The following is a 27,633-nucleotide window of genomic DNA, read 5'->3' on the forward strand; positions in this document are numbered from 1 at the left end:
CACTATTCTTGTGGGGAGGTGTTGGTGCAGGTGTGGTATATTTATTATAAAATACACAGTATATTGTGGACTTAGTGAGGGGTCCGTGGTTTTCACCTGACTGCCAAAGGTGTCCATGGAACAAAAAAAAGGTTAAGGATCCCTGCAAGTCTAACACAAATTACCTTTATTTTTCAATTCTTCTAGATACATTTTGAAATTTCATTCTTTCATGCCACTGATGTTTACTGCATTGAAAGAAGCCTGCTATACACACACCTGTAGTTTTAAATTGCTTTAATTACGAATAGTAAATGCTTTAAATGTTTGTTATACAGTTTTCATAATCATTGTAACGATAATTGTTATTGCCATTTGAATGGGATGATAAATGATGGCAAGGATTTTGAGACCCCGTGCAGAACCAACAGCGGTGTCAGAGTGGATGGTTCAGGGACCTTCTTGCGGATCGCGGTAGGGAAGAGGAACCTCGGTGGAAGGGTTGGGGACACCCCGTAGATAAGGCGTGGATTACCCGAATCCGGAATCACCCCCAAATGCGCGAGCCGCGGAACCTTCTGACGCGGACAGGCGGACGTGCGGCAGCCGGAGGGCAGATGTGGGGACGCCGGAAGCGGCCGGGCCCGGAAGTGGGAGGTGCAGGTGTCCGCCCCGGGAGAGGGAAGCGGAGCTACATCCACGGCGGGGCTGCTGGTGAGCGGCGGGCGCCGGGCTGGGCCGCCCAGGGCAGCGGAAAGCGCGAACCCCTTTCGGGCGTTTTTCCCCGAGGCCTGGCCGAGCGCGAAGGGCCCTTAGTCCCCCGGGCTCAGAGCGGGGTCGGGAAGAGAAGGTTCCGGGCCGGGGTCTTTGCATTGTCCGTCGGGTGACGTCCCCACTTTCTGCCTGCTCTCGGGGTTCAGAGAGGGGGTGATGGGACAGTGCTTCGCGCCGTGCCTGGTTGGAGCGGACACTACGGTTAATGCTTTTCCTCGAGCCCTCTCCCGGCTCTTTGCGGTGGGGTTTGTTGCCCGCACCCCACAGATGGGGAAACTGAGACTCAGGAAAGCATGCAGAGGTCAAGGTCGGAATCTGGGCTAAGATCAGGCCCAGCTCGCGGCGGCCCCACATCGGGATCGGTTCCACTCGCCAGCGCCCCGGCCGCAGTGGGACTTGGAGGCGCCTAGACGTGATGCTCTGAGCAGTTACCCGGAGGGTACTTGTGTGAACAAATCCAGGGGCTGGAGTTTGTCATAGAGGTGAAAAGGGAGGGGATAGCCTTTTGCCTCTGTCGCTCCCACCTTTGGGAACAGGATGAGAGAGGCCAGTCCAGCCAGGCAGCACCAGCGCTATTGCAAAAAGGAGGCCACCTAACAATAGTTTGAATTGTTCTGAACCCCAGTTTTCTCATGGTTAAAGAAAGTCAGGGTCCCTATCTTCCAGGGTTGTTGGCAAGATTAAATAAAGTAGCATTCCAGCATGGCTGATACAGAGGAGGAGCTTATTCTCTTGAAAACAGAGCCTCCCAAAGTGCAAGGCAAACCCCTGCTGTTTACTCTTGTGAGACAGACATTAGAAAATCTGAGGAAATGTTTCAGGACAAAAACTTTTTTCCAACTTGGGTGGAGATAGGAAACTCAAAAGCCCCCAGGGAGCAATCTCCCGCTATTGCAGTTTCCTTTCTAGCATCTGGCTTCTCAGGATGGGAGAAAGGGAGTCTCTTAAAACCTCACTCCTGGACCTCCAAAATTGATATTTCCCTAGCACAGAGAACAAAGGTTGGGAAGAATGGCCCTGGTTATTTACTCTCTTGTTTGGCAAACATCTTGTGAGTAACTGGTGCCGTAGATACAACAGTGGACCAGACACAATCCACTGGGGGGATGGACCAGTGAGGCCGGGCCTGGTTGGGTTGTTTTGTTTTGTTTTGTTTTGAGGGGGGTGGGTATCAGAGCAAGTAGACATCTAGGAAGAAGTGACAGTTGAGCTCACAGTGTCTGAGGCAGAGGGCTGGAGGCAGGTGGAAGCAGGACACAGGAGTGTTTCGCTCACAGTAGCATTTGGGGTACAAAGTGTGGGGTGCAAACAGCAGGGTGGTGGGGAGTGGTTTTCAGGTCTGGGCAAGGAACCAAGTAGCTATACCAGACTGCCAGCACCCTCCTGTCCACCTAATCTCAGTTTTTTTCCTTATGGGTGACTGTAATTAGGGGGGAATATCCAACTATGTGCTTTGGGGGCAAAAGGCAATTGTTTTATTTGGGGTGGCATTTTCATTTGAAGTAAACAGATTTCACTGTAGTCCTAGGTGTCAAGGGCAGGTTGACAACCTTTTCTGGAAATTGGGAAGAGTAATGGAGTCCCCTGAGGAAAGGTGATTGCATTGACTTCCTTCCTAGATGGTGCCTTTTCCAGCCCTCCTTTGTTTTTCTGCTTTTATTTTGTCTTTATTTGTAAACCCATTGTCCTAGTTCTTTGTCATCCATCCCATATGTCACAGGCACTCCATGGAGGCTCCTTTGTTTTTCTGCTTTTAATTTGTCTTTATTTGTAAACCCATTGTCCTAGTTCTTTGTCATCCATCCCATATGTCACAGGCACTCCATGGAGGCTCCCACAGCCTGACCTCCAGGCCCTAACCTGTTGGACTTCAACCCATTTCTTTTGAGTTCTACCCAGTCAAACACATGTATACAAACAGGTGTGTGCATTGTCCCACACCCGGCTTCTCCCTGGGATTTACCTGGGCGTTAGCGTTTACAGGGCAGGTGCATGTCTTTCTGACTGTTTGCTTTCTCAGCACTGCACAGCCTGAGCCCCTCTGATCTCTGGTTCACCCACCCTTGGACAGTCACTTCCTTTGATCCCCCCACCACAGTGCCTCACTTGCGACAGCACATGGTCCCTACTGGAGCCTGCCTTCTGTGGGCCTCTTCCTTCAACTCCCACCCCTTGTTCTTCCCTAACGGGTCCCCTCCTGGCTAAATCCAGCCCTCCCCTGCTGAGAGCCAACCCCACACCTGCCCCGTAGTTCTGGCCTTCTTCCCTCATCCATTCCCAGTGCCTCAGATACGCCTCACTCCTCAGGCCTCTCCTCCCCTCCCACGCCTCACTCCTCAGGCCTCTCCTCCCCTCCCACGCCTCACTCCTCAGGCCTCTCCTCCCCTCGGAAACTTCCAGGACCACCTCCCAGCTGACAGCCACACTTCTTTGTCAATGGGAGGAGAGTTTCCACTGTCAGACCAACATGGCAGACTCCGAGGCTGCCTCCCTCCTCCTACATGGATGGCTCTCCACCTTCGCTCCCTGCTGGCACTCACCCCTTTGCCCTGTCAGCACTCCCCTCCCCTCCTGCATCTTCTCTCTCCTGACTATACCCATCAGCGCTCAAACACATTGGCCTTTCTTCCATCGTAAAATATGATATTGAAAGCACACCATCCTCTACCCTTTCTCCAGACTTTCTTACCTCCCTCCCTTAGACTTTCGCCTCTCTTCCTCCTCCAAACAGCTCCCATCAAAGTCACAGTAACCTTCAAATTGCCAGGTCCACTGGAAAGTTCTCAGTTGTCCCTCACACAGCCAGTCAGCAGCCTCTGACACAGTGATGGCTCCCCGGAAATGCTTTTGCCCTCGACTTCCAGGGCGCCAGTGCCTTCTGACTGGCTTGGCCATTCCTTCTCCTCTCCTGACCTCTAGCCTGGGTTCCTTCCCACTCGCCACACCCACATACACCTCCTCCACATCCTGCCTTGGCTGTCTAGTAGGCAACGGAATTCTCCGGTCCCCACGTCTACCTGTTCCTTGCTCCAAATTTCCCATCTCAATCAATGGAATGCCATCCTGTAGATGTTCAAACCAAAGCCTTGGAGTCGTTCCTGACTCGACCCTCCCTCCCCAATCTCACCCACCATGGTCTTGTCAGCTCTGCCCAGACTCTGACTTCTGGGCTGACTTCTCACCACCATTGTGGCTGCCCCCACTGGGCCAAGCCCCTCCCTTGTCTTTTGGCAGCCAGAAAGGACCCTTTAACCCATGAAGTCAGACCATGTGCTTCTGTGCAGAACCTCAGACCAAGGTTATTCTCATTGTCCACGAGGCCCCGTGTGCTCTATCCCTCCTCCCACCTGGTCTCCTGTCACATGCTCACTCACCCAGCCTCACCAACCTCCTCCCTCGGGGCCTCACCTTCCCTGTCCTGCTCAGACCCTCTTCCCCCAGATGCCACCCAGCTCGCACCTGCCCTGCCCCTCTCCTCTCCCTTGCTGTCCTTCGCCCCACCTGGCATGTACTGATGCGCCATCTCCTGCCGCTCCAAATACATTCCCTGAGAACTGGCACTTGGTTCTGCAGGGGTTGGCTGCATTCCCAGCACTCAAGTCTGTGCTGAGCGGGTAGCGGGTACTTGATGAATAGCTGGAACCATCAACTTCACGCCTAGAGGTGGGACAGCTGGGGATATGCAGTTGTAATTACTGGAGATTGACTCGTGTCCCCAATAAAGTCATGTTCACGTCCCAATCCCTGGGGGAAAACCCATTTATAAATAGGACCTTGGAAGATGTTACTAGTTAAGACATGTCCAAACCGAATGAGGATGGACCTGAATCCAATATGGCTGAAATCCTGATAAGCCAAGGAAGTTGGACAAGGAAGGAAGCCATGAAGGGTAGCCAGATGCTGGAAGTCAGCAGAACCCAGGAAAGGGAAAGAAGATCCCAGCATATACATTGTCCTGTGACGGAAAAGCCAAGGGCCAAGGTTCAGCTGGCACTAGAATGCCACAGTCTTTGGGGAGAAAACATCAAATTGCCGACACCTCGACTTTGGATTTCTCTGAGCCTCAAAACCATGAACCAATAAATTCCTGTTGTTTAAACCAACCCATTGTATGGTATTTATTTTAGCAGCTAGGAAGCTCAGCCAGCATTTTGGGGAGATATGTCAAATTGCTCCACATAGAGGTTGCACTGATTCAATTTCCACCAACTACATTTCAGTTTGCCTGTTTTCCCACACCCTCGTCTACATGGTGGGCTCAGACTTTGGATCTTGGCTAGTGGGATAAGAACAGAATCATTTTAGTGCTATTTTGCTTTTCTCTTACCTGCATTGCTGGACATCACTTTGCATCACAAATGAGCCAATTTCCTCATATAAAGACTACTAAAAAATGAGTAAAAGAAACAATCCTACTGAAAACAATGGGTAAAAAAAAGAGAGAGGAAAGTGTATGTGGCTCAAGTGATAGAGCTTCCGCCTACCATATGGGAGGACCCAGGTTAAATCCCTGGGGCCTCCTGGTGAAAAAGAAGAAGAGAAAGTGTGCCTGTGCGGTAAGCCAGTGCCCGCGCGAGTGCCCGCATGGTGAGCCAGTACCTGTGTGCGCACCTACGTGGTGAGCCAGCACCTGCGCAAGTGAGTCACGCAGCAAGATGATGATGCATCAAAAGAAAGAGAGACAAGGGGAAAGTCTAGGTGAAGCACATTAGAAACCAGGAACTGAGGTGGCGCAATCGACAGGGAACCTCTGTCTCCATCAGAGGTCTTCAGGATCGAAACCTGGTGAATCCTAGAGGAGAGAAAATGAGAAGAGAAGACAACGTGGACAGTAAAAACAGCAGGGCGGGAGGAGGGGAAGGGGGAAAAATAAATAGGAAAAACGGAAGTGCACACAAATTAAAAAAAAAAAGAGAAGTTCAGAGAATGGGAAACCAAATACTTTTACTTCTTTTTATTCCCCCCCCCCTTTTAAACATAAAGAGAAGTTTTTGAGTTGTGGGTGCTTAGTTTTTTTGTTTGGTTGGTTGGTTTTTTAAATCCATAGAGATTAGTTTTAAAATTCATGTTTTCTTCTGGTGTTTTTCTGGTTTCTTTTTTTAAACATCAATCTTTACCAGGTCTGGAATCTTTTATGGAGGAGGGTGTGAAGTAGAAGTCCAACTTTATTTTTGTTTCCCAATAGGTTTTCGAGCCATCCCAATACCAATCTTTTAAAAATACAATGCTATATTTTTAAACATCAGTGCTATTTTTTTAATGACCCAAAAGACGGGAGGCGTTCTCATGTTTGCTTTATTCAGCCAGCAGGTATTAAGTGTTATATATCAGGCCTGGGGCCAGCTGGTGCAATCACCAGTGGTACTTAAGATACTAAGCCACTTGTGTCCCAGCAGGAAACAAGGCAATATTGTGGCGTGATGTGCAGTGGGTTGTAATGGAAATCCATCCCGAGAGCTGTGGGGCATAAGAGGAAATGATTAACCCTGCCGGTGGGTGTTGGGAGAAGTCATCAGAGTAGAGTTAGCGCTTGAGCTGAGCTGTCAGACAGTTGCGCTGCATTCTCCAAGCTTGGCAGAGCATTCCCAGCAGAGGGAATGGAGGCACAGAGGCCCGAAAATATACTTGCTCATTAGATAGTGTCCATTTTAGTCTGGCCAATGCATGGCCTGCAAAGGAAGATGGGAAGGTAGGTGGGGCCCATTGAAGGGCCTCACAGGCTCCACCGAGGACTGGCTCCAGTGGCCAGTGGATCTCAGGCCTGACCGTGCAACAGAACGAGCTGGGGCATCCAGCCTGTGCGCCTACATTTTATAGAGCGTCTCAGGGCATCCTAATGCTCAGCCAAAGTGGAGGAGCTGCTCACAGCCCCAGGGAGTCAGTAGAACCGTGGCACAGGAGGAGAGGCCACATCTGTCTCTCCTCTGCGTGCATCTCCTTGGAGATGGGAAAACTAGCCCAGGAAAAAGGAACCAGCTTCCAGCTGCCCTGGGCCCATCAGTCTATGTCCAAAGGCCCTGTCTTCCTACCACAGATCTGGGGGCAAAATTGACTTAGATCATTGGGACCACCCTTGGCTTCCCCCAAAGGAAGCAAATTCCTGGGGTCATCTTTCAACGGGTTGGCCTGAGCAGTTGTTTGTTTTTATGTCAAATAGCTTCGTGTCTCTATTTATTATTTTAATTCTCCCCTCCCCCCCAAGATGGCTCCCTTGTCTGTCTGCTCGCTGTGTCTGTTCTTCTTTAGGAGGCTAGGAGGCACTGGGAACTGAACCCAGGACCTCCCACGAGGGAGTGCCCAAAAGCACGAGTCACATCCGTTCCCCACTGGCCACGGCCTCTGCTGTTTGTGACATCTGCTCGTTGCAGTGGTTGCAGCATCTGGTTGCAGTGTCTGGTCATTGTGGTTACTGCTCGTTGCTGCAGTGGTTGTGGCATCTACTCATTGTGGTGTCTGCTCGACTTCTTTAGGAGGCACCAGGAACCGAGCCCAGGACCTTCCGTGTGGGAGGCAGGCACCTAACTGCTCAAACCACATCTGCTCCCCCAAGTCTCTGGTTTCTTTGTGTGAATTTCTCAGCGATATAGATTCCATTGGAAGCCTTGCTATTTTCTAAGTGTCTTTTTCTTCTCTTTAGGAGTCAGAGTTTGGCAGCCGTGCTTAGCTGCTGAAGAGCAGTTTCAGAACTAGTTTCCTTGCCATCTTTCTGAACCTGGAGAGTGAAGGGCTTGGAGGCCCTGACAACTTGAAGCAAGATGAAGACAGTGCTCATGGTCGCAGAAAAGCCGTCCTTGGCACAGTCCATTGCCAAAATCCTCTCTCGAGGTAGGGAAGACCCACCCTCTGCTTCCTTTCTTGTTTTTCTCTGTGAGCACTTACACTTCACAGGCCATCTCTTTCTTTTTCAAAGTGTGACCTCACCCCTCCCCTCCCCCAGGTGGGGTAGATTCAGTTCAGGCCAGCAGGCATTAATGAGGCACCTTAATATTCATCACCATGCGATCCGCCTATATCTGCAGGCGCCTGACATGCCTAGCGGGTGCCTGGCTGGGGCTCCCAAGAGGTTAGAGTTGCTATGCCATTCGGGTTGTTGGTCACAAGCAACAGAAAGCAACCCTGACTTAAGCAGAAAAGGAAGTATTGGAAAGAAGGAGATGCAGCCACCACCACCCACTGGCATCGTCACCACGGGCCACTGGCCACAGCCCTCTGGACTCTTAACTCTGCCACAGCCGCAATCTGGTGACCTCCGTCATTCACTCAGGAGTAGCCAGCAGGTTGGACTTTGGCCATGGGCACTCTTGAGACAATGGAAAGCCGGGGAGGGGGATGCCTGGCCCTCACTGCCATTCTGGCCCTGGAGGTGGTTTGTGGGCACCTGTGTCCCCTCCAATCTTGGAGTTCCCTCCAAACAGGAAGAGTGTTTAGATGCTGGGTACCCAGAAGTTTCAGAGTCTACTTTGACCCCACCATGGTCCAGTGGGTGGGGGAGGAAGAGGCCCTAGGACAGCTGGCTGAGGTGTCATAGTTTGAGAAAGGGGGGGAGGCACAAGAGGGCAGTGCCCAGCCCCCACAAGCTGAGGGAGGTCCAGTGAGTGCCATCAGTGGACAGGGTAAGGAGATGCCAGGGGTCTGCTAATTTCCTGGTCACCTTAGAATTCAAGTTTACATGAAACGAGGCAGAAATGGAGTTCAAGAGGAGAAAAAGCAATGAAGAATAAGAGCCAGAGTATCTGCTTTTTTTTTTTTAAGTTTTTATTTTGAAATAATGTCAAACTTAGAGGACAGTTGCAAAAAATACAAAATCTTTTTTGTATTTTTGTATTGTGGTTGAGTACCTGCTTTACACATACAAGGTCCCAGGTTCAATCCCCAGTATCTCCTAAAAAAAAAAAAGGAGAAAAAATACAAAATTTATACCAACAACTCTAACCTACCCCCCCCACCCAGATACTCAGATTTCCCAGCTTTTAATGATTTGCCCCATGTGTTGTATATCATCCTATCTGTCTGCCTGCCTGTCTATTGTTAGTTTTATAAACATCTGAGAGTAAGTTGTATACATCATGCTCCTTAAACGCTTCCTGCTTCCCAGTCCATATCCTACACATCTGCCCTTTTGAGAATGTTTAGAGAGGCTGCTCTGCCTGCCCCCAGCTGACCACAAGTGGTGTTTTCTGGAGAACCATTAAATCTCTTAACTACCTGATGACCCACAGTGGCCTAAGGAGATATCACTGACCGCTGTAGAAAAAAGGACTCTGGCCCACCCAGGTGCAGCATCTGGCCCCAGGGTGCCCACCGTGGCCACAGCTGGCAGAGCACCACTCCTGGGCTTTCTGTACTTTTTTCATGCGGGGTGGCTTTCCTTGTGGAACGCATTCCTTGCAGGTGGGGCTCCCTATGTGGGGGCCACCCCTGTGTGGCAGGGCACTCCTTGCATGCAGCAGCACTGCATGTGGTCCAGCTTACCATACAGGCCAGGAGGCCCTGGATTTGAACCCTGGACCTCCTATATGGTGGGTAAACGCTCTATCAGTTGAGCCACATCCACTTCTCTGCCATCGCTTCTTGTCTCACCGCCAGGGAACATGTCTTCACACAAAGGGCTGAACGGAGCATGCTCAGTGCACGAGTACCCTGGGACCTTTGCCGGCCAGCCTGTCCACTTCAAGATGACATCTGTCTGTGGCCACGTGATGACCCTGGATTTCCTGGGTGAGCTTCCTCCCCAGCCCACCCTCCATGCTGCTGAGGAGTGCTCTGGGGTGAGAGGTTTCCAGAACCCATGAGCTACAAGGCCAGCAAACCATGGGGTGGTAACTCGGGTCCCAAGGTGAGGTGAGCACCCAAAAGCCCAGGCTCTGGAGCTCAGCACACTGGGGTCCTCATCCCAGCAGCACCTCCTTACTCCCTGCACGGCCTCCAGCAAGTTCCTATGTGGATGGAGGTGGCCGAGCATCCTGTAGAGGGGTCTGAGCCAAGTGGGCATCCTGGAAGGAGCTGCTGCTCCTGCTGAGGTGGCCACTGGCTCTTGGTGACTTGGCCACTGCCCTCATCATCCACATTCCATTACTGTCACCCCATCATTACCATGGAAGGGCCAGTGTCAGCAATTGTGAAGCTGCTTCCACTGGGCCTAGGTGCAGTGCTGTGGGATTGAATCTGTGCTCTGCTCCCCAGCCAGGGCCCCAGGACCCCATGCATTTCTATGTCACGTAAATGGCTTCTGCCTTCAGGACCATATGAGGATTTGGTGTGGCTGCGAGGGCTTAGCACAGGAAAGGCTTCAGGGATTGTTTTCACTGTTTGGTGGCAACTGCAATGACGATGGCAGTGATGGGGGTATGTGCTTAAGTTTTTGGACCCTAAACTGTCAGGTGAGGAGCCAGGATTTGAACTCGACTCCTTCAGTCTCTGTTCTCCTGGAAATGGGGCCTGACAGGAAGCCAGAGCTGAGCCTTAAGTAGATAAGTGGGTAAATGTTGCAGGATGGGCTGCCCAAAGGATTGGTCTGCCATGGAGACCCATCAAGTGCCTCCAAGGGCTGGGGATGGAGTAGGGTGGGGGCAGGGTTACAGAAAATCCAGGCTGGAGTTGAAGACAGAGGCCCAAGTGGCATGTTGAGGTGCTCTGGCTAGATAAACCAGCCCAAGGGGTGGTGCTTCAAGCAACGGGGAAAGTGCCATATGGGAGGCTGAGAGCAGCAGCCCCTGCCCAACTGACTCGGCTCCCAAAGGGGGCTGAGAGGTACTGTGTGAGCTCAGCAGCATAGCAGAAGGAAGGAAGGCATGGCCCGACTTCACCCAAGAGCTACTTCACACCCTGCCTCCACCTCGGGCTGCTGGGCCAGTCATCCCCCGAGCCTCCCTTTCCTCATTGGTAAAACAGGAACACCACCATCGTCCTCCCAGGGCCATGGCGACTGGGGAAGCAGAGCCTCATAAACCAGGAAGGGTGACTCACAAAGCTGTGCTTTGTAGGGAAGTATAACAAGTGGGACAAAGTGGACCCTGCAGAGCTGTTCAGCCAGGCCCCGACGGAGAAGAAGGAAGCCAACCCCAAGCTGAACATGGTGAAGTTCCTACAGGTGTGTGGGGCAGGGCCAGGGCACAGGCACACCAGGAGACCCCGCTCTGGCCCCTGCACTGCCCACGCCCTTCCACAGCACTGGGGAAAGCAGCCGTCCCTGCATTATTTGGGGTCAGCAGTCCGTGAGTCTCTGCATCTTAGAAAGGGAGGCCTGCAGCTCCTACTCCTTCAGCCCTTTTGCCAAATGAGGCCCCTGAGGCCCCTTTCAGACCTCATTCTCCCCACGTGGCACCACTCGCCTCCACTCCTGGAGAGCAGGCCTTCCATTTTTAAAAAGGAGTTGGTTTTTTTCTAATTTTAAAATAAATTCTTGCTCATTACAGAAAACTGGAAAATACAGATAAGTAGAAAGAAGAAGCAGTTCATAAATGCACTTTCCAAGCCAACCAATGTGAACAGCTGGGGTTCTTTCAGCCCTTTCTGCAGTATTTCCCCAGAGTTAAGCTCATGCTACGTATACAATTCTTTTAAATTTTTTTTATTACAGAAGTGATCGACTTCTAAAACAATCATGCACATATGCAGAATTCCCATACAATACCCCTTCACCAACACACCACACCGTTGTGGAACATTTGTTACAGATTATGAGATAGTATCATCTGACTATTACCACTAACCATCGTCCACAGCGCATACTTGGCATACCTCTTCCATATCCCCAACCACTAACCTGTCCGTCTTTGGCATTGAGGCAAGAATATTACAGTATTGCTGTTACTGTCGTCCCTGGGTTATATTGCATTTTCCCCATGCGTCTCCACATTCTCACTACCCTGCAATAGTGATATGCATCCATTCTGGTTCACAGAAGGACATTCTCGCATTTGTACTATGAACCACAGTCCTCATCCACCTCCGGGTTCACTCAGGCCCTAGATTATTCTCTAGCTCTCTTTCAATTGACATTTACATCCCTAGACTACCCTTTTCAGCCACAATCCCATTTATAAACCAGCTGCTACTCATTGTAATGTGTCACCATCAACTATCCATTTCCATACATTTGCAGTCAAGTTAAAACTTCTACATACGTTAAGCATCAGTGCTCCTTCACAGCCCTCCTCTTATCTCCTAATAACCTATACTCTAGGTTTTAACTCCATGCACTTATTCTTCGTATTTGGTTCATGTTAGTGAAACCGTGCAATATTTGTCCTTTGGTGTCTGGCTTATTTCACTTAGCATAATGTTTTCAAGATTCATCCATGCTATCATATGTGTCCCATATATAATTTTTTAAATCCAAGGAAACAGTGATTCTGATCCAACTTCTTTTCTGAGTACCTAAGCCAGCCTACTTGCAGCCCTGGGCAGGAGTCCTGAGACGTGGACACCCGGGGCCATGGTCTTTGCGGGGTTGAGGGGGTTGACATGTTGTAAGTAAGCACACCGGACGTGCGGCTCCTGTGGGACCTGAGCCTGGTGTGCATTGATGGGCTGTCGTGCGGCAGGTGGAGGGCCGAGGCTGTGACTACATCGTGCTGTGGCTGGACTGCGACAAGGAAGGGGAGAACATCTGCTTCGAGGTAAGTGGAGAGGCCACCCTCAACTCAGGTTGAAACGCTCTTGGTCTTCCATCAGCCACTCCACACCACCACCCGCTGCCACACTGTTCCTGGGCCAAGGTAGGCAACAGACCGTGTCAGCTTAAAAATCCTTTCCCCCATTTAGTTTGGAAATCCTCTAGACACTTTAAAAATGCATAGGCTTCGGGAGCTGAGGTGGCTCAAGCAATTGAGTGCTTCTCTCCCACATTGGAGGTCCCAGAATTGGTTCCTGGTGCCTCCTAAAGAGAAAGACAAGAAGAAAAAAGATAAGGAGACACAGAAGAACACACAGCAAATGGACACAGAGAACAGACAGCAAACACAACAGGGCAGGGGATAATAAAAAGATTTAAAAATATATAAATAAAAGAATACCATGGGGGGAAAAAACACATCGACTTGCTCAGAGCAATGAAGTGTTACTTCACTTGCTGGGGATACCTTCTCAAACATCACCTGATCAAACGTAGAAGGGGCACAACCTTCTAGGGCAATGATGAAGAAGCAGCCGTGTGAGGTTCAGAAGGGGGCTGTCCCAGCATGCCACCCTCCAGTCCACGGGGTGGACTGTGCCATTCCAGCCTCATTGCTGCCACTCTCCCCAGCACACTTCCTTTCTCCCGGCTTCCCTATCTTTGTCAGCCAGGCTGCTATGACAGACCACGCAGTGCACTGCCTTGACCACCAGCATCTATTGCCTCACAGTTTCAGAGGCTAGAAGGCCAAAATCGAGGCATCAACAGGGCCCTGCTTTCCCCCATAGTCTGTGGTGGTCTGGCGCTGGCTTGCCATGACCTTTTAAGGCTTGTGTCTCTGTTTCCTGTCTTCAGCCTCCCTCTTCTTGGGTCTGCCCTTCCGGTTTCTACCACTTCTGCCTTCTGGCTCCTTTTATGAAGCCCCCAGTAAGGCCCACCCTGATTCAGCTAACTATACCATAACAAAGAAAAATGTCTTCACAAGGTTCCATGTATACATGGGTTCATGCCCACAGGATCATGGTTTAAGAACATCCTTTTCGGGAAGCAAGTGCAGCTCAAGTGGTTGAGCGCCTGTTTCCCACACATGAGGTCCCAGTTCAATCCCCAGTAGTTCCTAAAAACAAAACAAACAAATGAAGAAACCAACTCGGGGGAGCCAGTGTAGCTCAGTGGTTGAGTGCCAGCTTCCCGCATATATGGGGACCTGGGTTCAATCCCCAGCCCCAGTACCCCCCCCCCCAAAAAAAAGAACATCCTTTTTGCTGGTGTAGATAATTCAGTCGACCATACTCTTCCTCCCTCCATCATCTCCTGGCTGCTGTCCCCAAGGCTTTCTCAGCAGGGAAGCCAGCAACCCCTGCTGACCTGGGTCATGGCTACTCCTTGCCTCGGGTCCCTTGAGCTGCAAGTCCTTCCAGGGTCTCATTCAAGGCTTTGCACCCCCAGCTCTCTCCCAGGACCCCACCTCAGGGCTCAGGGCATGACCGCCAGACGAATGCAGGCTGCCACCGTTCCAGGGAGGCAGGGGGACAGCACACCCCAGGGCCCAGAGCAGTCCTCTGTCCCTTCCCTGTCCCCTGCAGGATGGCCTCTCCCTGGGAGCCTTGGCATCTGGACATGGAGAACGGTGGCAGCCCCACAGCTCTCCCTTCAGAAACGAAGCCACTTCTTTCCTATGTTGGCCTTGGATGCCCAGGCCCCAGTGGTGACCGCCTTCCCCTGTACAGCCCTCTATGAGTCTAGACTCCGGGATCCCCACTGTAAGAGTCCCCACACACAAGCCAGGGGGCCACCTGCTACCTTCCCACATTCCTTACCCCCTCCCTTTTTTATTTTATTTTACTTTCTTATTTTTAGGAGGTACTGAGGATTGAACCCAGAACCTCCTACGTGAGAGGCAGGTGCTTAACCACTGAGCTATACCCTCTTCCTTGGCCTTTTTTTTTTTTTAAGATTTATTTATGTATTTCTCCCCACCCCCTTGTAGTTTGCACTTGCTGTGTCTGTTGGTCTTCCTTGTTTCTTTAGGAGAGACCAGGAACTGAACCTGGGACCTCCAATGTAGGAGGAAGGCACCTAATTGCTTGCACCATCCCTGTTCCCTGCTTTGTTGTGTCTCTCGTTATGTTTTTTTCTTATTGTGTCTTTTGTTGCATCATCCTGCTGTGTCAGGTCTCCGCACCTGCCCATCGTATCAGCTTGCTGTCTTGCTAGTTCTCTCTAGGAGGCACCAGGGACCTCCACTCCCTGCTTTATTGCGTCTCATTATGTTTTTCTTCTTGTGTCTTCTTGTTGCATCATCATGTTGTGTCAGCTTGCTGCACCTGCCAGTCGCACCAGCTCACTCTCTTCTTTTTTTTACCCCCTCTCCTCTTCCCCGCCCTACTGTTTTTGCTGTCAGTATCCATTCGCTGTGTGATATTCTGTATGTTTCTCTCTTTGTCGTCTCACACAGGCACTCGTGCGGTCACTGACTCACCATGCGGGCACTCATGCGGGTACTGGCTTGCCACCTGGGCATGCTTTCTCTTCTTTTTCACCAGGAGGCCCCAGGGATCGAACCTAGGTCCTCCCATGTGGTAGGCAGAGGCCTGATCACTTGAGCCACATCCATTTCCCTCACTGTCTTCTTAAAAAGGTACCAGGAACTGAACCAGGAACCCCCCATGTGGTAGGCAGAAGTTCAGTCAAGCTCAGTTGCTTCTGCCACATCCACTTCCCTTGCCCTTTTCTTTTACCTCTTTACTGTTTTTCCCTTCTCTCTCTTCTCCAGTGCCTGAAAAGTCAAACCCTCTCCCTGATCACTCTCTCCTTCTAGGAGGAGGGGAAGTGGGTCAAGTAGGGTGGATTTGGCACTTCTGTGGTCTCTTGCATCCTGGGCAGTAACATTTACTGGTCAGGCGGGGATGGAGGCAGGAGTAAGATGACAGTGCATTGGCTGGAGAGGCAGGAGGCAGAAGGGAATAATTGGACATTCTGTAGCTAGAAGGAAAGGAAGTCCCATGGGTGGGGACTGCTGAGAGCCTAAGGCCCCTGGAGAGAGGAGGTGACCGGAGAAGACCTGGCGGGCACGGCAGGGGTTGCCTACCCATGTGGCAAGTCCAGAAAGGCACCAGGGGAGCAGGGGACAGAACCGCCACAGGAGAATCGAAGAGGGTCTTACGGGGTCCCGGGTGCTTGCCGAGCCACCCTCCTCCCCAGGTCCTTGATGCCGTCCTGCCTGTAATGAACAAGGCCCACGGCGGTGAGAAGACCGTGTTCCGGGCCAAATTCAGCTCCATCACAGACACCGACATCTGCAATGCCATGGCCCGCCTGGGCGAGCCCGACCACAACGAGGCACTCTCAGTGGACGCCCGCCAGGAGCTGGACCTGCGCATTGGCTGTGCCTTCACCAGGTGAGACCCTCCCTGCACCATCCTCCTCCACGTGCTTCAGAGGAGAGGGTGAGAGGGATGGCCCCCGAGACAGCAGAACCTCGGCCCTTCCCTCCCTTCCTCGTTCACGTACGCTCACGAGTCCACGCCATTCTTACCCTGCCCTGGGACCCATACCCACCTATCCTTCATGAAGGCCACATGTGTCCTGGCTGCCCTCCACCTCCTGGCCCAGGCCCAGATACACACCCACCATTGAGGACGGCATCTCATGGAAGTGCCTGCTCAAAATATCCCCCGGACCCCATCCCACCTCTCCCTCTAGGTTTCAAACAAAATATTTCCAAGGGAAATATGGCGATTTAGACAGCTCTCTCATCTCCTTTGGGCCGTGTCAAACCCCTACCCTGGGCTTCTGTGTGGAGAGACACGATAAGATCCAGTCCTTCAGACCGGAGACCTACTGGGTGCTGCAGGCCAAGGTTTGCTTTCCGTTCTCTGGGCGGGCCGGGTCTTTCCAGGTTTAGGGTGAGGCTCCTGATAGTCTTTCTTCTCCCCTGTCTTCCTCACCCTCTAATTACATAATAAAAATACTAACTCACGTTTAGCCAGCGCTCTCTCCTTACTCCTGCTTGCCGGGCTGCTTTCCCTCATGTGTCGTCCTTTCATCCTGCGCCCTGCAGGTGAACACTGATAAAGACAGAACTCTCCTTTTGGACTGGGACCGCGTGAGAGTGTTCGACCGGGAGATTGCACAGATGTTTTTAAACATAACCAAGCTGGAGAAGGAAGCCCAGGTGAGCCTGCTCTGCCCACACCTGTCACACTTTGGCTGGGATGGGGCCAGGCCTTGGAAGCCTTTGCTAGACGAGTAGCTTGTGACCCGGGATCACCCCTTCCTCCCCCTTTCTCAAACATAAACATTTCTGGAGAAGAATGGTTATTCGTTCACATATACATGCGTATAAGTACCTGCCGTGGAGGTACTTCTGCCCTGCACACTGGCAAGAGTGTATTACATACCTGCTTGAGACCAGTCTCTCACACACCCACCCACACACACACACCCACACACCCACACACACCCCCGCCATGGCCCTGCCAGGCTCCTTCCATTCCCCTTGCCCCAGGACCCAATGGGCATTGCCTCCTTGCAAGACTCCATGGCACACGGATGTCCTTTTTCCGTGACACCTAAAGCCACAACTGGCTGGACCTCTGTGTGGCTGTCAAGGGGTGGAGCTTCTGACCTTGGTCAGCTTCTGTGTTCTTTGGCAGCCTTGTGTTTCTCAGTCAGGGTTCTTACGAGCTGATGGAAATGCTGCTTGGCCCTCCTCCGAGGGAGACCCTTTCCAAATTCCCTCTCTTTGTAAGGCCGCCAGCCTTATGGATTAAGGCCCACCCACATTCAGTTGGGCCTCACCTAAACAGAACCTTTGAAGATCCTACTCACCAACGAGTCCACACCTGGACTCATTTTAATGTCTTCAAAGACACTATTTACAAATGGAGGACCAGATTCAACCCCAATGATGGTCATCACAACAGATGCCCTGCAGTGTCTTTGGAGCATGGCCAGGCCTCTGATAGCCCTCCTCCCTCCTTCTCAGGCCCTCTTTGGGTGTCCTCTTACCTACCCAACCCATGCAGCTGGCACAGGCTTCTGGACCTTCTTCTCAAGCTGCTCCTTGCTTAGGCCATCAATGGCATCTCTCCAGGGACACCATCTCTACCTGTAGCCCTCACCCCACATGGCCGCCCAGTCTCCCCTGCTGCCCTTGTGCAACCTGGCCCCACCATCGTCCTCTGTGAGCATCAGCACCCACATCTGCCTGTCTGGAACTCACAGGTGGTGTTGGCGAGGGTGAGGGGCCCAACTGTTTGGGTTTTTTATGCAGCAGTCAAAACCAAGAGTTGTCTCTTCTGACAACTGTTCAGTCCAGAGGTGGAAAGTGCCAGCCGAAGGCAGCCCACAGCCTCCATGGTGTTTACAGGAATTTCAAAATAGTTACAAACACTTAAAAATTGTCAGGTTTCCCATAAAATCCTGACTTCTAGCTTCTTGTGCAAAGTCAGAAGGCCCAGCAGGCCCAGCTGGCAGAGCTCACACACAGCGAGGACCCCACCTCCTAGGACAGGCACCCAGTCTCCACCTCCTCCCTAGGGTCTGCCTGTCTGCCTTCTGGAAGATTCTGAATTTGTAGCCCCTTCTCTTGACGTGTCTCCTCATTCCTCCAGGTTTTCCCTCTTTTTCTAGAAAAGAACCTTCGTTCTTTGTCCCTTCCCAGTTCTGAAAAAACGTTTAATCGAATACATAGACTGCTAGGAAGAGTGAATTTGAGAAGCAAGGAGACCCACATGTCTGAGAACTACACATCTTGGTTCCCTCTGTCATGGCCGCTTCCCTTCCCCCAGAACTCACTGCATCTGTCCCGTCTTCTAGGTGGAGGCCACGAGCAGGAAAGAAAAGGCCAAGCAGAGGCCCCTGGCCCTGAACACCGTGGAGATGCTGCGTGTGGCCAGCTCCTCCCTGGGTGAGTGCAGGCATTTCTCGGAAGCCCCGAAGGCTTCTCAGGGTGGGCACACGGCAGCTGCCCAGCACTGATGCAGCAGGGAGCCCCGGGTGCGAGAGGAGGCAGGGCTAACGCCCTCACCTCTGCTCAGCGCCTCCCTCCATGTGGGGACGTAAGGGCTCAGAGGGAACGCGGGGCCACACACAGACTCCATTCCTTCTGAAATGTCAGGGAAACAGGAGAGAGGACTCTGTTGGGGTTGCTGGTAAACACTCCACAGCTTCTTTGAATTTATGTGATGAAAACATGGACAATTTCATGTGGTCAAATGTATAGACTGTCAGGTGACCAAGCAGCTGCCAGCAGGAGTGAATACTCAGAAGGTTCCAGAAAGGCTCACCCTCACAGTGGGGCCCTCTGAGGCATTTAAACCAGGAGAGTTCCAGCTCTGGAGGCAACATCTGGTCCAGTCCCAGCCCAGCCACTTCCTTGTTTCTCCTGAGGGTCCCTCAGGTGCCTTGTGGGAAAATGGGGGCAATGATGGTCCCTGTCTCTTTGGGTTGCCATAAGGATTAAATGACGTGAAGCAGTACATTTTTTTTTACGAGGTACCAGGGATTGAACCTGGGCCCTCGTTCATAGAAAGCAGGAGCTCAACCACTAGGCTACACCTGCTCCCCTAGCAGTATGTTCTATCAGCAGTGATGAGTGTCACTGCAGGAGAGGAACATCCTGGCATCAGTCCCAGGACAGCGTCCCAGGTGCAGGAGTGGGAGGCTGAGGCCCCTCTCCTGCTGTCGGGTTCTGTCAGCCTCGTTTCCTCAGTAGTGAAAAGGGGCTGGGCTGGGAAGTTGGTGGTCTCTGACCAGCTGGTAGCCTCTAGGCATTTGCTGTGGCAGCCTTCCCTGCTTCCAGAAGCCCAGGGCCTTGGGAACATCTCTAGGAGGGAGCACAGGAGGGCAGCACAGACTGGGTGACAGCCAGCTGGTGCCAGCCTCCCCTGGTCAGGGCGCAGCAGGACGAGCCACCCCTCCACGTGCTATGGTCCGTGTCTTAGTTTGCTAGTCCCTCTGACAGAGGCCACACACTGGTTGGCTTAAACAACAGGAATGTACTTGTCTCATAGTTTGGGAGGCTAGACTGGCCCTGCCTTCTCCAAAGTCTGTAGCGTTCTGGTAGGAGCTTGCTAGCAAGCTTCTATCACGTGGCCGTTTGTCTGTCTCCTCTTCACTCTTAACTATATCCAAATTTTCTCTGCTTGATTGTGATCAAGTATGGGCAAGCTACCCTATGCACATGGAAGAGCCAATTCTGTGACACCGGGGTTTCAAAGAGAGAAAGTAAGTGCAGAGAAAGATCAGAAAGTCTCTGGGCCTTAAATCTGTCACCCTGACAGATACTGTAGAAGAAACTATAGTATGCAAACAAAGGCAGGCAGGCTCAGGAAAACGAGCAAGGCAGCCAGTTCCAGGCTGGCTCACCTTTAGTAATTATTAAGGGAGCTGCTTGGAAGGGCACCTGGCTTCAGGGTTGCAAAACAAGATAAGGGGAGACAAGCAGGGCCAGTCATGTGTTGTTTCACTACTGTCCAGTTACAGGGTGAAAATTTTGCAGTTACAGAAAATTGCATCAGAATCAAAGAAACAAGGCATCTGGGTTACAGGTCAACAAGTTACAATAGTTATAGATATCAGCTTCTGGCTATATCGCCAGGCTAACATGCATCAAGGTTAGAGTTCAGTGAACTATTACAGTTACTGGTATTTATTTTTGGCACATTGCACTATATCAGAAGGTTAGCAAGGACCTAAAATACAATTTAGTGAATACATCTGGTCATTTCTCAGTTACATGTTTATCATGACTATAATCACGTAAGGTTAGGGCCCTGATTCAGTTTGGCCTCCTGTTAGCAGGCTCTTCTAAGATCCCATTTACAAACGAGTTCACACCCACTGGACCAGGCCTGAGGACTTGAACGTGTCTCTACAGGGGGACGTGACACCATCCACCATAGCCCTGGGAGTGCTGAGGGCACAAGGTGCCCCTAGGAGCCAGAACTGGAGGTGGGCACTGGCCCTGCCCTCAAAGCGAGACGTTAACCGGCCCCCAGGCACGGCTGCAGCCATTAGGCCTGGGAGCGAGGCACCCTGAGGGCGCCCAGCACTATGAGGGTGACACCATGGGCCAGAAAGAGAAAGGACGAGCAGCGTGTCATCATCATGCTCCCTGACCTGAGTCCCCCACCTGATTCAGGGCAACGCCACGTGGGCTCCACACTGTGGGTCAGTGCCAGTTCAGAGTCCCGGCTGAGAGCGTGGCCCCCGCACCCTCCAGGCTGGCTGACACCTCCCGTCTCCCACAGGCCTGGGGCCGCAGCACGCCATGCAGACCGCAGAACGGCTCTACACCCAGGGCTACATCAGCTACCCGCGGACCGAGACCACCCACTACCCGGAGAACTTTGACCTGAAGGGCCCGCTGCGCCAGCAGGCCAACCACCCCTACTGGGCCGACACGGTGAGCTGCAGCTGGCCGGGGGGGCCCTGCACTGCCCACGAGGCCTCACCAGCTCAGGCTCTGCAGCCAGACCCAAACTGGCCATGGCTCCCCTCCCTGTGGGAGAGCAACCAGGCCTGGACTCAGACTTGGCCTTGTCTTCTCTCCCTCAGGTGAAGCAGCTGTTGGCAGAGGGCATCAACCGCCCACGGAAAGGCCACGATGCTGGAGACCACCCCCCAATCACTCCCATGAGGTCTGCCACAGAGGCCGAATTAGGTATCAACCCCCACCCCACCCCCAGATACACAGTCCTCAGGGCTTGGGGTTGGGAGGCGAGAAGCTAAAGTAGCACAGCCACCGTTGTGCCCATTGCCATAGTGTGGTGTGGGCGGGCAGCCGTGCAAGGGCCCCGGGACAGCGAGGCCGTGCAAGAGGTTGGAGGGCTTTGTGGGGAGACAGGATACAGATGAGGAGAGAGAGGGCTTAATGACAGGGACTCCTCCCACCTCCCCTCAGTCAGAGGCAGGGAGAAGGGAGCACGCTGGGATGGAAACAGGCGTCACCTCTGCACATTCCGAGTTTGCATGGCACGGTGTGCATCCAGGCAGCGGAGGCAGGATGGGCAGAGGGCCCTGTGTGGGAGCAGATGTGGGCAGGGGAGGTGGGGCCACAGCAGAGGAAGGCCTACCGTGGTCCAGGATGCCCCCACGTTCCCTTCCTGTGCTGGGGCAGGCCCAGCCTTGGCTTCTCATACCGAAGTTGGGGGCCTCACCCGGGAAGGCCTGGCGAGGAACCACGAGGGCCCGTATGCAGAGCACTGCTGACGGAGCTGGGCACTGGGTGTTGTGAGAGCAGGGCTCCCCACCGGGTTCCCAGGGTGATCCCTCCCGGGCCCATCCCAGGGGGTGACGCCTGGCGCCTGTACGAGTACATCACCCGCCACTTCATCGCCACGGTCAGCGCCGATTGCAAGTACCTGCAGAGCTCCATCTCCTTCAGGATCGGGCCCGAGCACTTTTCCTGCTCGGGGAGGACCGTCATCTCACCAGGTAGGACACCAGCCCCAGCCCTCTTCCTCTCCACCCTCACGGGCCAAACAGCCTCCTTCAGACCTGAGGGCGGGGGGTTCCATCTGTGCAGGCTTCACGGAGATCATGCCCTGGCAGAGCGTGCCCCTGGAGGAGAGCCTGCCCACCTGCCAGAAGGGCGACACCTTCCCCATCAGCGAGGTGAAGATGCTGGAGAAGCAGACCAGCCCCCCCGACTACCTAACAGAGGCCGAGCTCATTACGCTCATGGAGAAGCACGGTATCGGTGAGTGTGCCCGCCCAGACCCCAGCCCATTCTCCAGGACCCTCATCGCCAGGGGAGGGCAGCGATTCCACCAGCCCCGCCCAGCTCAGGTGTGCCGAGTAGCGTCTGGCAGCTAGTGGCCCGGGTTGCGTCCAGCGAGCCTGCCAGGCTTCTGTGGGCAGCCCCTCGCCACACCCTCGGGCACTGTGGGGCTGGCACCCACCTCAGAAGTCAGGTCAGAATCCCCCCACCTAAGTCCACGGAACCAGCTGGTACCAGTCCTGTGACTGGGTGACCGGGACCCTGATTCTCACAGGAGCTGCTGCCCTGCTGGAGCAGTGGGAGCACAGTGGTGGGGATGAGCAGAAGTTCTTGGGATCGGAGCAGGCAGCAGACTTGAAAGCACACTCCTCACGGGCGTGGTGGCCCCCCAAGACCCCAGCCTAGGGGCCGGGACGTGTCTCCATTTCCAGTGCTCAGCCGGTCCCTGATGCACAGCCTTGGCCTCCCAGACCTCCCCATCGACCAGCCCTGGAGGGCCATGGCCCGGGAGGGGGCCCGTGTCCCCAGACTCCCTTCATGAGAGTCAGTCCAACAGGCTCCTTGGGAGCGTCTCACCTTTACCTGGGGTCCTCAGTGGCCTTGGCAGGGCGCCTGGGCCCTGGGCTGCTCTTGCTGGGCCTGACGTAGCATCTCAGCCTCTGAGTGTGGGTCACCCCCCACCCGCCCAGCGACAGGGCGCCCCCACCTGGGTGGGGAGAACTCATCATGTCTGCGGCATCTGGCACCCACGTTCTAGGCAGCAGTCCAGACCAGCAGACACACCCTCCTGCTGAAGGAGCAGGGGGCAGCTGAGGGCAGCCCTGTTGACTGGGGCAGCCACCGGGGCCCATCGGGGCTGTGGCGGGAACGCACCACGGGGTGAGCTGGGAGCCACCCAGGGCAGCAGCGGGGGGGAAGCCTTCTCGGAGCCGCCAGACCTGGGTCCTGACCCAGCCTCATCCCTGCAAGCACCGGGACCTGGGGGCCCCTTGACCTCTGAACCCGGGCTTCTTCACACGTGACGCTCTCACTCAGAGCTGCTGTGCGAGGGAAAGAGCAGATGTATGTCTGGCAAGCGTGCAGACTCCCATTCCTTTTTGTCCCCTCGCCTGATGCTATCCCGACTGGAATGCCTCATCCTCAGTCCTGCCTTTTCTAAGAAGGAGGCTTTCAGGGTGGGAAAGCCGCCATGACGACATCTTCTGGGGGTGGGTGGGCGCGCCCTGGGACGGGCTTGTGGTGGCCTCTGGTCTCTGGAATCTTAGGACCCAGGGAAGCAGTAGAAGAGGGGTCTTCCTTGGAACCCCTTGAGGCCCACCCCCTGCTCCTCGGCGGGGTCTGGGCAGGATCCTGGAGTAGGTTCTGGAGCAAAGGCATTGCCAGCCGCTGGGGAAGGGGCTCCCCACCCTCACCCCCAGACTCAGCTTCTCATTTCAACACGATCTGATCCCATTCGTCAACTCGTGATTTTAAAGTGCCGGGCCGAGTGGGCCAGTGGATGTGCCCTCTGCGCAGACGAGGTGGGCGAAAGGGATGGCGTGGTCGTGCAGGGCGGTGGATTCCTGACACCCGAGTGCATGGGCAAGAGGCAGCAGGGCATGGTGGTGTCAAAAACAACCGAGGCGGCACTGACGCCGCCAGGTGCCGAGGTGCCCAGTGCACAGTGAGGGAGGGGCAGTCTTTGGCCTCCCCTGGCTTGGCCAGCGTCTCTGGAATATTGCGCCCTGGGCGATGTCAAGGCAAGCAGCACGGGTGGTGAGACCGAGGTGCCCAGGAAACCTGGCCCTTGGCGGCTGCAGTGGGTGCTGGGGCAGAGGCGGGAACGGGCACAGAGGTGGAAAGAGCCCTGACTGGAAAGGGGGTGGTGCCGCAGGAGAGGCCGCGAGGTCACTCGTACCAGCTTGAGAGCTGACTTGGCAGCAGGCGCAGAGCCAGCCGCATGACCTTGGCTGAGCTCCTTTCTCTCTGAGCCTCCATGTTCTCGTAAGAGAAGTGACAGTCACTCCCCCCAGTGCCGTGAGGGCCACCCTCACATTCAGCACGTGGACAGCAGGGCGTCCGGTGCCCATCCACCTTCCTCCTACGGGCGGCCAGAGCAGCAAAGGGGCTGAGTGCACGGCGCAGTATGGCAGGCAGGGAAGACACGGGGCCCCTGGGGCTCACTCGCCTCCCGCGTTCCAGGGACAGACGCCAGCATCCCCGTGCACATCAACAACATCTGCCAGCGGAACTACGTCACCGTGGAGAGCGGGCGCCGGCTCAGGCCCACCAACCTCGGCATCGTCTTGGTGCACGGCTACTACAAGATCGGTGAGTAGGTCCACCCCTGGCCCTCCAGGCCGCGGGTCCCTCACCTCCCCAGATAGCGAGGTGCGTGGGCCTCGGCCCTGCGGGGAGCCCCCGGCCACCCCACACACATACTCCTCCAACTCCTATCACAAGGGCGCTGATCCAGGGCCCCCTAGGCCCCGCCAAGAGCAGGGCCAGGTGCCCCGGATGGGCGAATGGGCATGTGCGGTGAGGGGCTCCTCCCCGCTGACCAGCTCCTTTAGGCCTGGCTATGGTGCTTGTCCCTGCTCTGTCCCCTGAGGCCCCGCAGGGGGATGGAGGCGTGCGGAGCGGGCCCAAGCACTGCCAGGAGCTCGTCAGCCACTTGGTCCTGGAGACAGGCAGGCCCAGCCACTCCGCACGGGATTTTCTGGGTGGGCCTGTTGGCGGTGGTGACCAAGGGACCTGCCCAGTATTGGCTGAGTCAGGGGGAGGCTGGGGGCCGGGCCGGAGCTGGAGGTGGGGGCCTCCACCTCACAGCAGCCCCCGCCTCCACCGGCAGACGCGGAGCTGGTGCTGCCCACCATCCGCAGCGCCGTTGAGAAGCAGCTGAACCTGATCGCCCAGGGCAAGGCCGACTACCAGCAGGTCCTGGGGCACACCCTGGACATCTTCAAGAGGAAGTTCCACTACTTTGTCGACTCCATCGCTGGTAGGGGCCGCCTCCCTCCTGCCCAGCCCAGTGCCTCCACTCCCAGCTCAGGACTGCGGGCCCATGGCCTCTGTCCACCCTTCGGAGGGGTCCTGCCCCCCTACATGACCCAATGCAGCGGTCTCTCCCAGCCACCTCGGCCTGCCCAGTCACCCTTTTGGCCACTGGAGCACCTGGGCACAGGGACCCCCACCCCTGCCCAGGGACCGCTGTGACCCTGCTGGGCTCCCTTTGCTTCCAGGCATGGACGAGTTGATGGAGGTGTCTTTTTCGCCACTGGCAGCCACGGGCAAGCCCCTGTCCCGGTGTGGGAAGTGCCACCGGTTCATGAAGTACATCCAGGTAGGTGGGCGGGCAGGAGTGGATGGGCAGATAGGGGTGGGGAGAGCTGCAGGGAGGCACTGCAGCCGTCCCTCTGCCCGCTGCAGACTTGCTGCAGACTTGGGCAAGTCACTTCTCCTCCGTAGGCCTCGGCTTTACCTTCGGTCATCCCCGAAGTTGATCCTTTTCAGGTTGCCCCACAAAAACAATCGGGAGGCCTCAAGCAGCCTTGCCAGCAAACACCCGGAGTTTTCCCATTGCTAAACCCACAGCTGCTAAACCCCTTGAACCCATTGCCCAGCGTTACTAGCCGCCCACACGTTCACATCCATGAGGGATTTTGCCCATCCTCACGGGGCGCTCAGGCCTGATGCGTGAGGGGAGCCCTGTCTGAGCAGTGGTGGCTGGGAGGGCAGTGCATTCCTCGTCACCGAGGGTAAGTAGAGGTGGGCAGGCGGGAGGCCCCACGGCCCCGTGACTCCCCCCGCCGTAGGCCAAGCCGAGCCGCCTGCACTGCTCCCACTGCGACGAGACCTACACGCTGCCCCAGAACGGCACCATCAAGCTCTACAAGGAGCTCCGGTGCCCCCTGGACGACTTCGAGCTGGTCCTGTGGTCCTCAGGCTCGCGGGGCAAGAGCTACCCGCTGTGCCCCTACTGCTACAACCACCCGCCTTTCAGAGACATGAAGAAAGGTGAGTCCCCACAGGGACTTTGCATCTCAACTCTGCACCCACCCCAGACTAGCACCAGGGTGAGGGGTAGCCCCTGGCCTCACTCTCAAAAGCTCCCAGAGCTGAGGTGGGAACCCGTGGGGGTGTCTCTAAGGCACCTGCTGGCTGGTTGGTCTAGCATCTTCTCTACAAGTCTGAATTGGTCGGTTGGTCTGGTCTTGGCAGGGGGTGCTGCATTGCCACCTGGTCGGGGTGACAGAGAAGCAAGAGATCCGTGGCGCCTGCCCAGCATGGGGTCTGCTCTCTAGCGGCTGTTCTCACTGTGCTGGGGCTCACCATTGGAGAGCAGAGGCCGCGTGTCCAGGCAGTAGAGAGCACCAAGTCAGGAGTCCGAAGGCAGGCCCAGGGCCTCTGCCCGCTCTGCCGCAGCTGGGGGCATCATCATCCCCTATCGCAGACGAGGAGTGGGGTGCTGGGGGAGTAAGGCCTTCACCCTCACCCCCAGGTGTGCAGGGAGCCCAGGGGGCCTGGGGAAGCACTTGAAGTCAGGCTGGCAGGAGGGGGCATGGGCAGGGAGCCCCACCCCCTCTTCCCAGCTGCTTCCAGAGCAGCCAACTCTCCCCCACGGCCCAGGGACAGAAGGGCCACAGATTGCTGGAAAGGAAAGTGAAGGACCTGTGCCTTGACTGGAACCAGCTGGGTGGGCTTCCTGGAAGCGATGTTTGCAGGCTTTGAAAGCTGAGGAGGTTTTAGATAAGCAGAGAATGGAGGGGGGTGGGCCAGGCTTGAGCAAGGGCCTTTCCCCAGAGGAAAGCTGAGAAGTGTTTCCTTCCAGGGCCATCCTGGAGCTCAAGGCACCGAGAGAAGGCGGTGGGGTCCTGCAGGGTACAGGGCAAAGAGCGGGAGGGTCAGGGGTGTACAGAGCTGAGGACAGGGGCAGGCGGGGAGGACGCGGGTCTGGGTTGCCTTGTCTCCCCGCGTACACGTGTGTGTGCCCCCCTCAGGCATGGGCTGCAACGAGTGCACGCACCCCACCTGCCAGCACTCGCTGAGCATGCTGGGCATCGGCCAGTGCGTGGAGTGCGAGAGCGGCGTGCTGGTGCTCGACCCCACCTCGGGCCCCAAGTGGAAGGTCGCCTGCAACCGGTGCAACGTGGTGGCGCACTGCTTCGAGAACGCCCACCGCGTGCGCGTGTCCGCCGACACCTGCGCCACCTGCGAGGCCGCCCTGCTCGACGTGGACTTCAACAAGGCCAAGTCCCCACTGCCTGGCGACGAGACGCAGCACACGGGCTGCGTCTTCTGCGACCCCGTCTTCCAGGAGCTGGTAGAGCTGAAGCACGCGGCCGCCTGCCACCCCATGCACCGCGGCGGCCCGGGGCGCCGGCAGGGCCGGGGCCGGGGCCGGGGTCGGCGGCCCCTGGGCAAGCCCAGCCCCCGGCGGCCCAAGGACAAGATGTCAGCCCTGGCCGCCTACTTCGTGTGACAACCCCATGGTTGTCCTTGGGGTCCCCAAGACCATTAAAACACATTTTCACTCTGGAGTCAGACACTCAAC

The 27,633-nt window shown here is 55.1% G+C and overlaps 1 protein-coding gene across 1 annotated transcript; it reads left to right on the forward strand.

Annotated features, from left to right (window-relative positions):
* The first annotated feature begins 612 nt into the window (after positions 1 to 612).
* TOP3B (DNA topoisomerase III beta) lies at positions 613 to 27,616 on the forward strand. The gene is made up of 18 exons (XM_058281749.1): positions 613 to 693; positions 7,391 to 7,578; positions 9,340 to 9,471; positions 10,737 to 10,843; positions 12,300 to 12,374; positions 15,575 to 15,771; positions 16,076 to 16,232; positions 16,434 to 16,547; positions 18,194 to 18,284; positions 20,629 to 20,783; positions 20,936 to 21,041; positions 21,668 to 21,814; positions 21,906 to 22,079; positions 24,282 to 24,410; positions 24,931 to 25,080; positions 25,322 to 25,422; positions 25,895 to 26,096; positions 27,080 to 27,616. The coding sequence occupies exons 2-18, from the start codon at positions 7,509 to 7,511 to the stop codon at positions 27,559 to 27,561; spliced, it is 2,589 nt and encodes an 862-aa protein (XP_058137732.1). The 5' UTR covers positions 613 to 693; positions 7,391 to 7,508; the 3' UTR covers positions 27,562 to 27,616.
* Positions 27,617 to 27,633: the final 17 nt, after the last annotated feature.

Source organism: Dasypus novemcinctus, chromosome 19 (genome assembly GCF_030445035.2).
Source record: "Dasypus novemcinctus isolate mDasNov1 chromosome 19, mDasNov1.1.hap2, whole genome shotgun sequence".
Classification (NCBI taxonomy): Eukaryota; Metazoa; Chordata; class Mammalia; order Cingulata; family Dasypodidae; genus Dasypus; species Dasypus novemcinctus.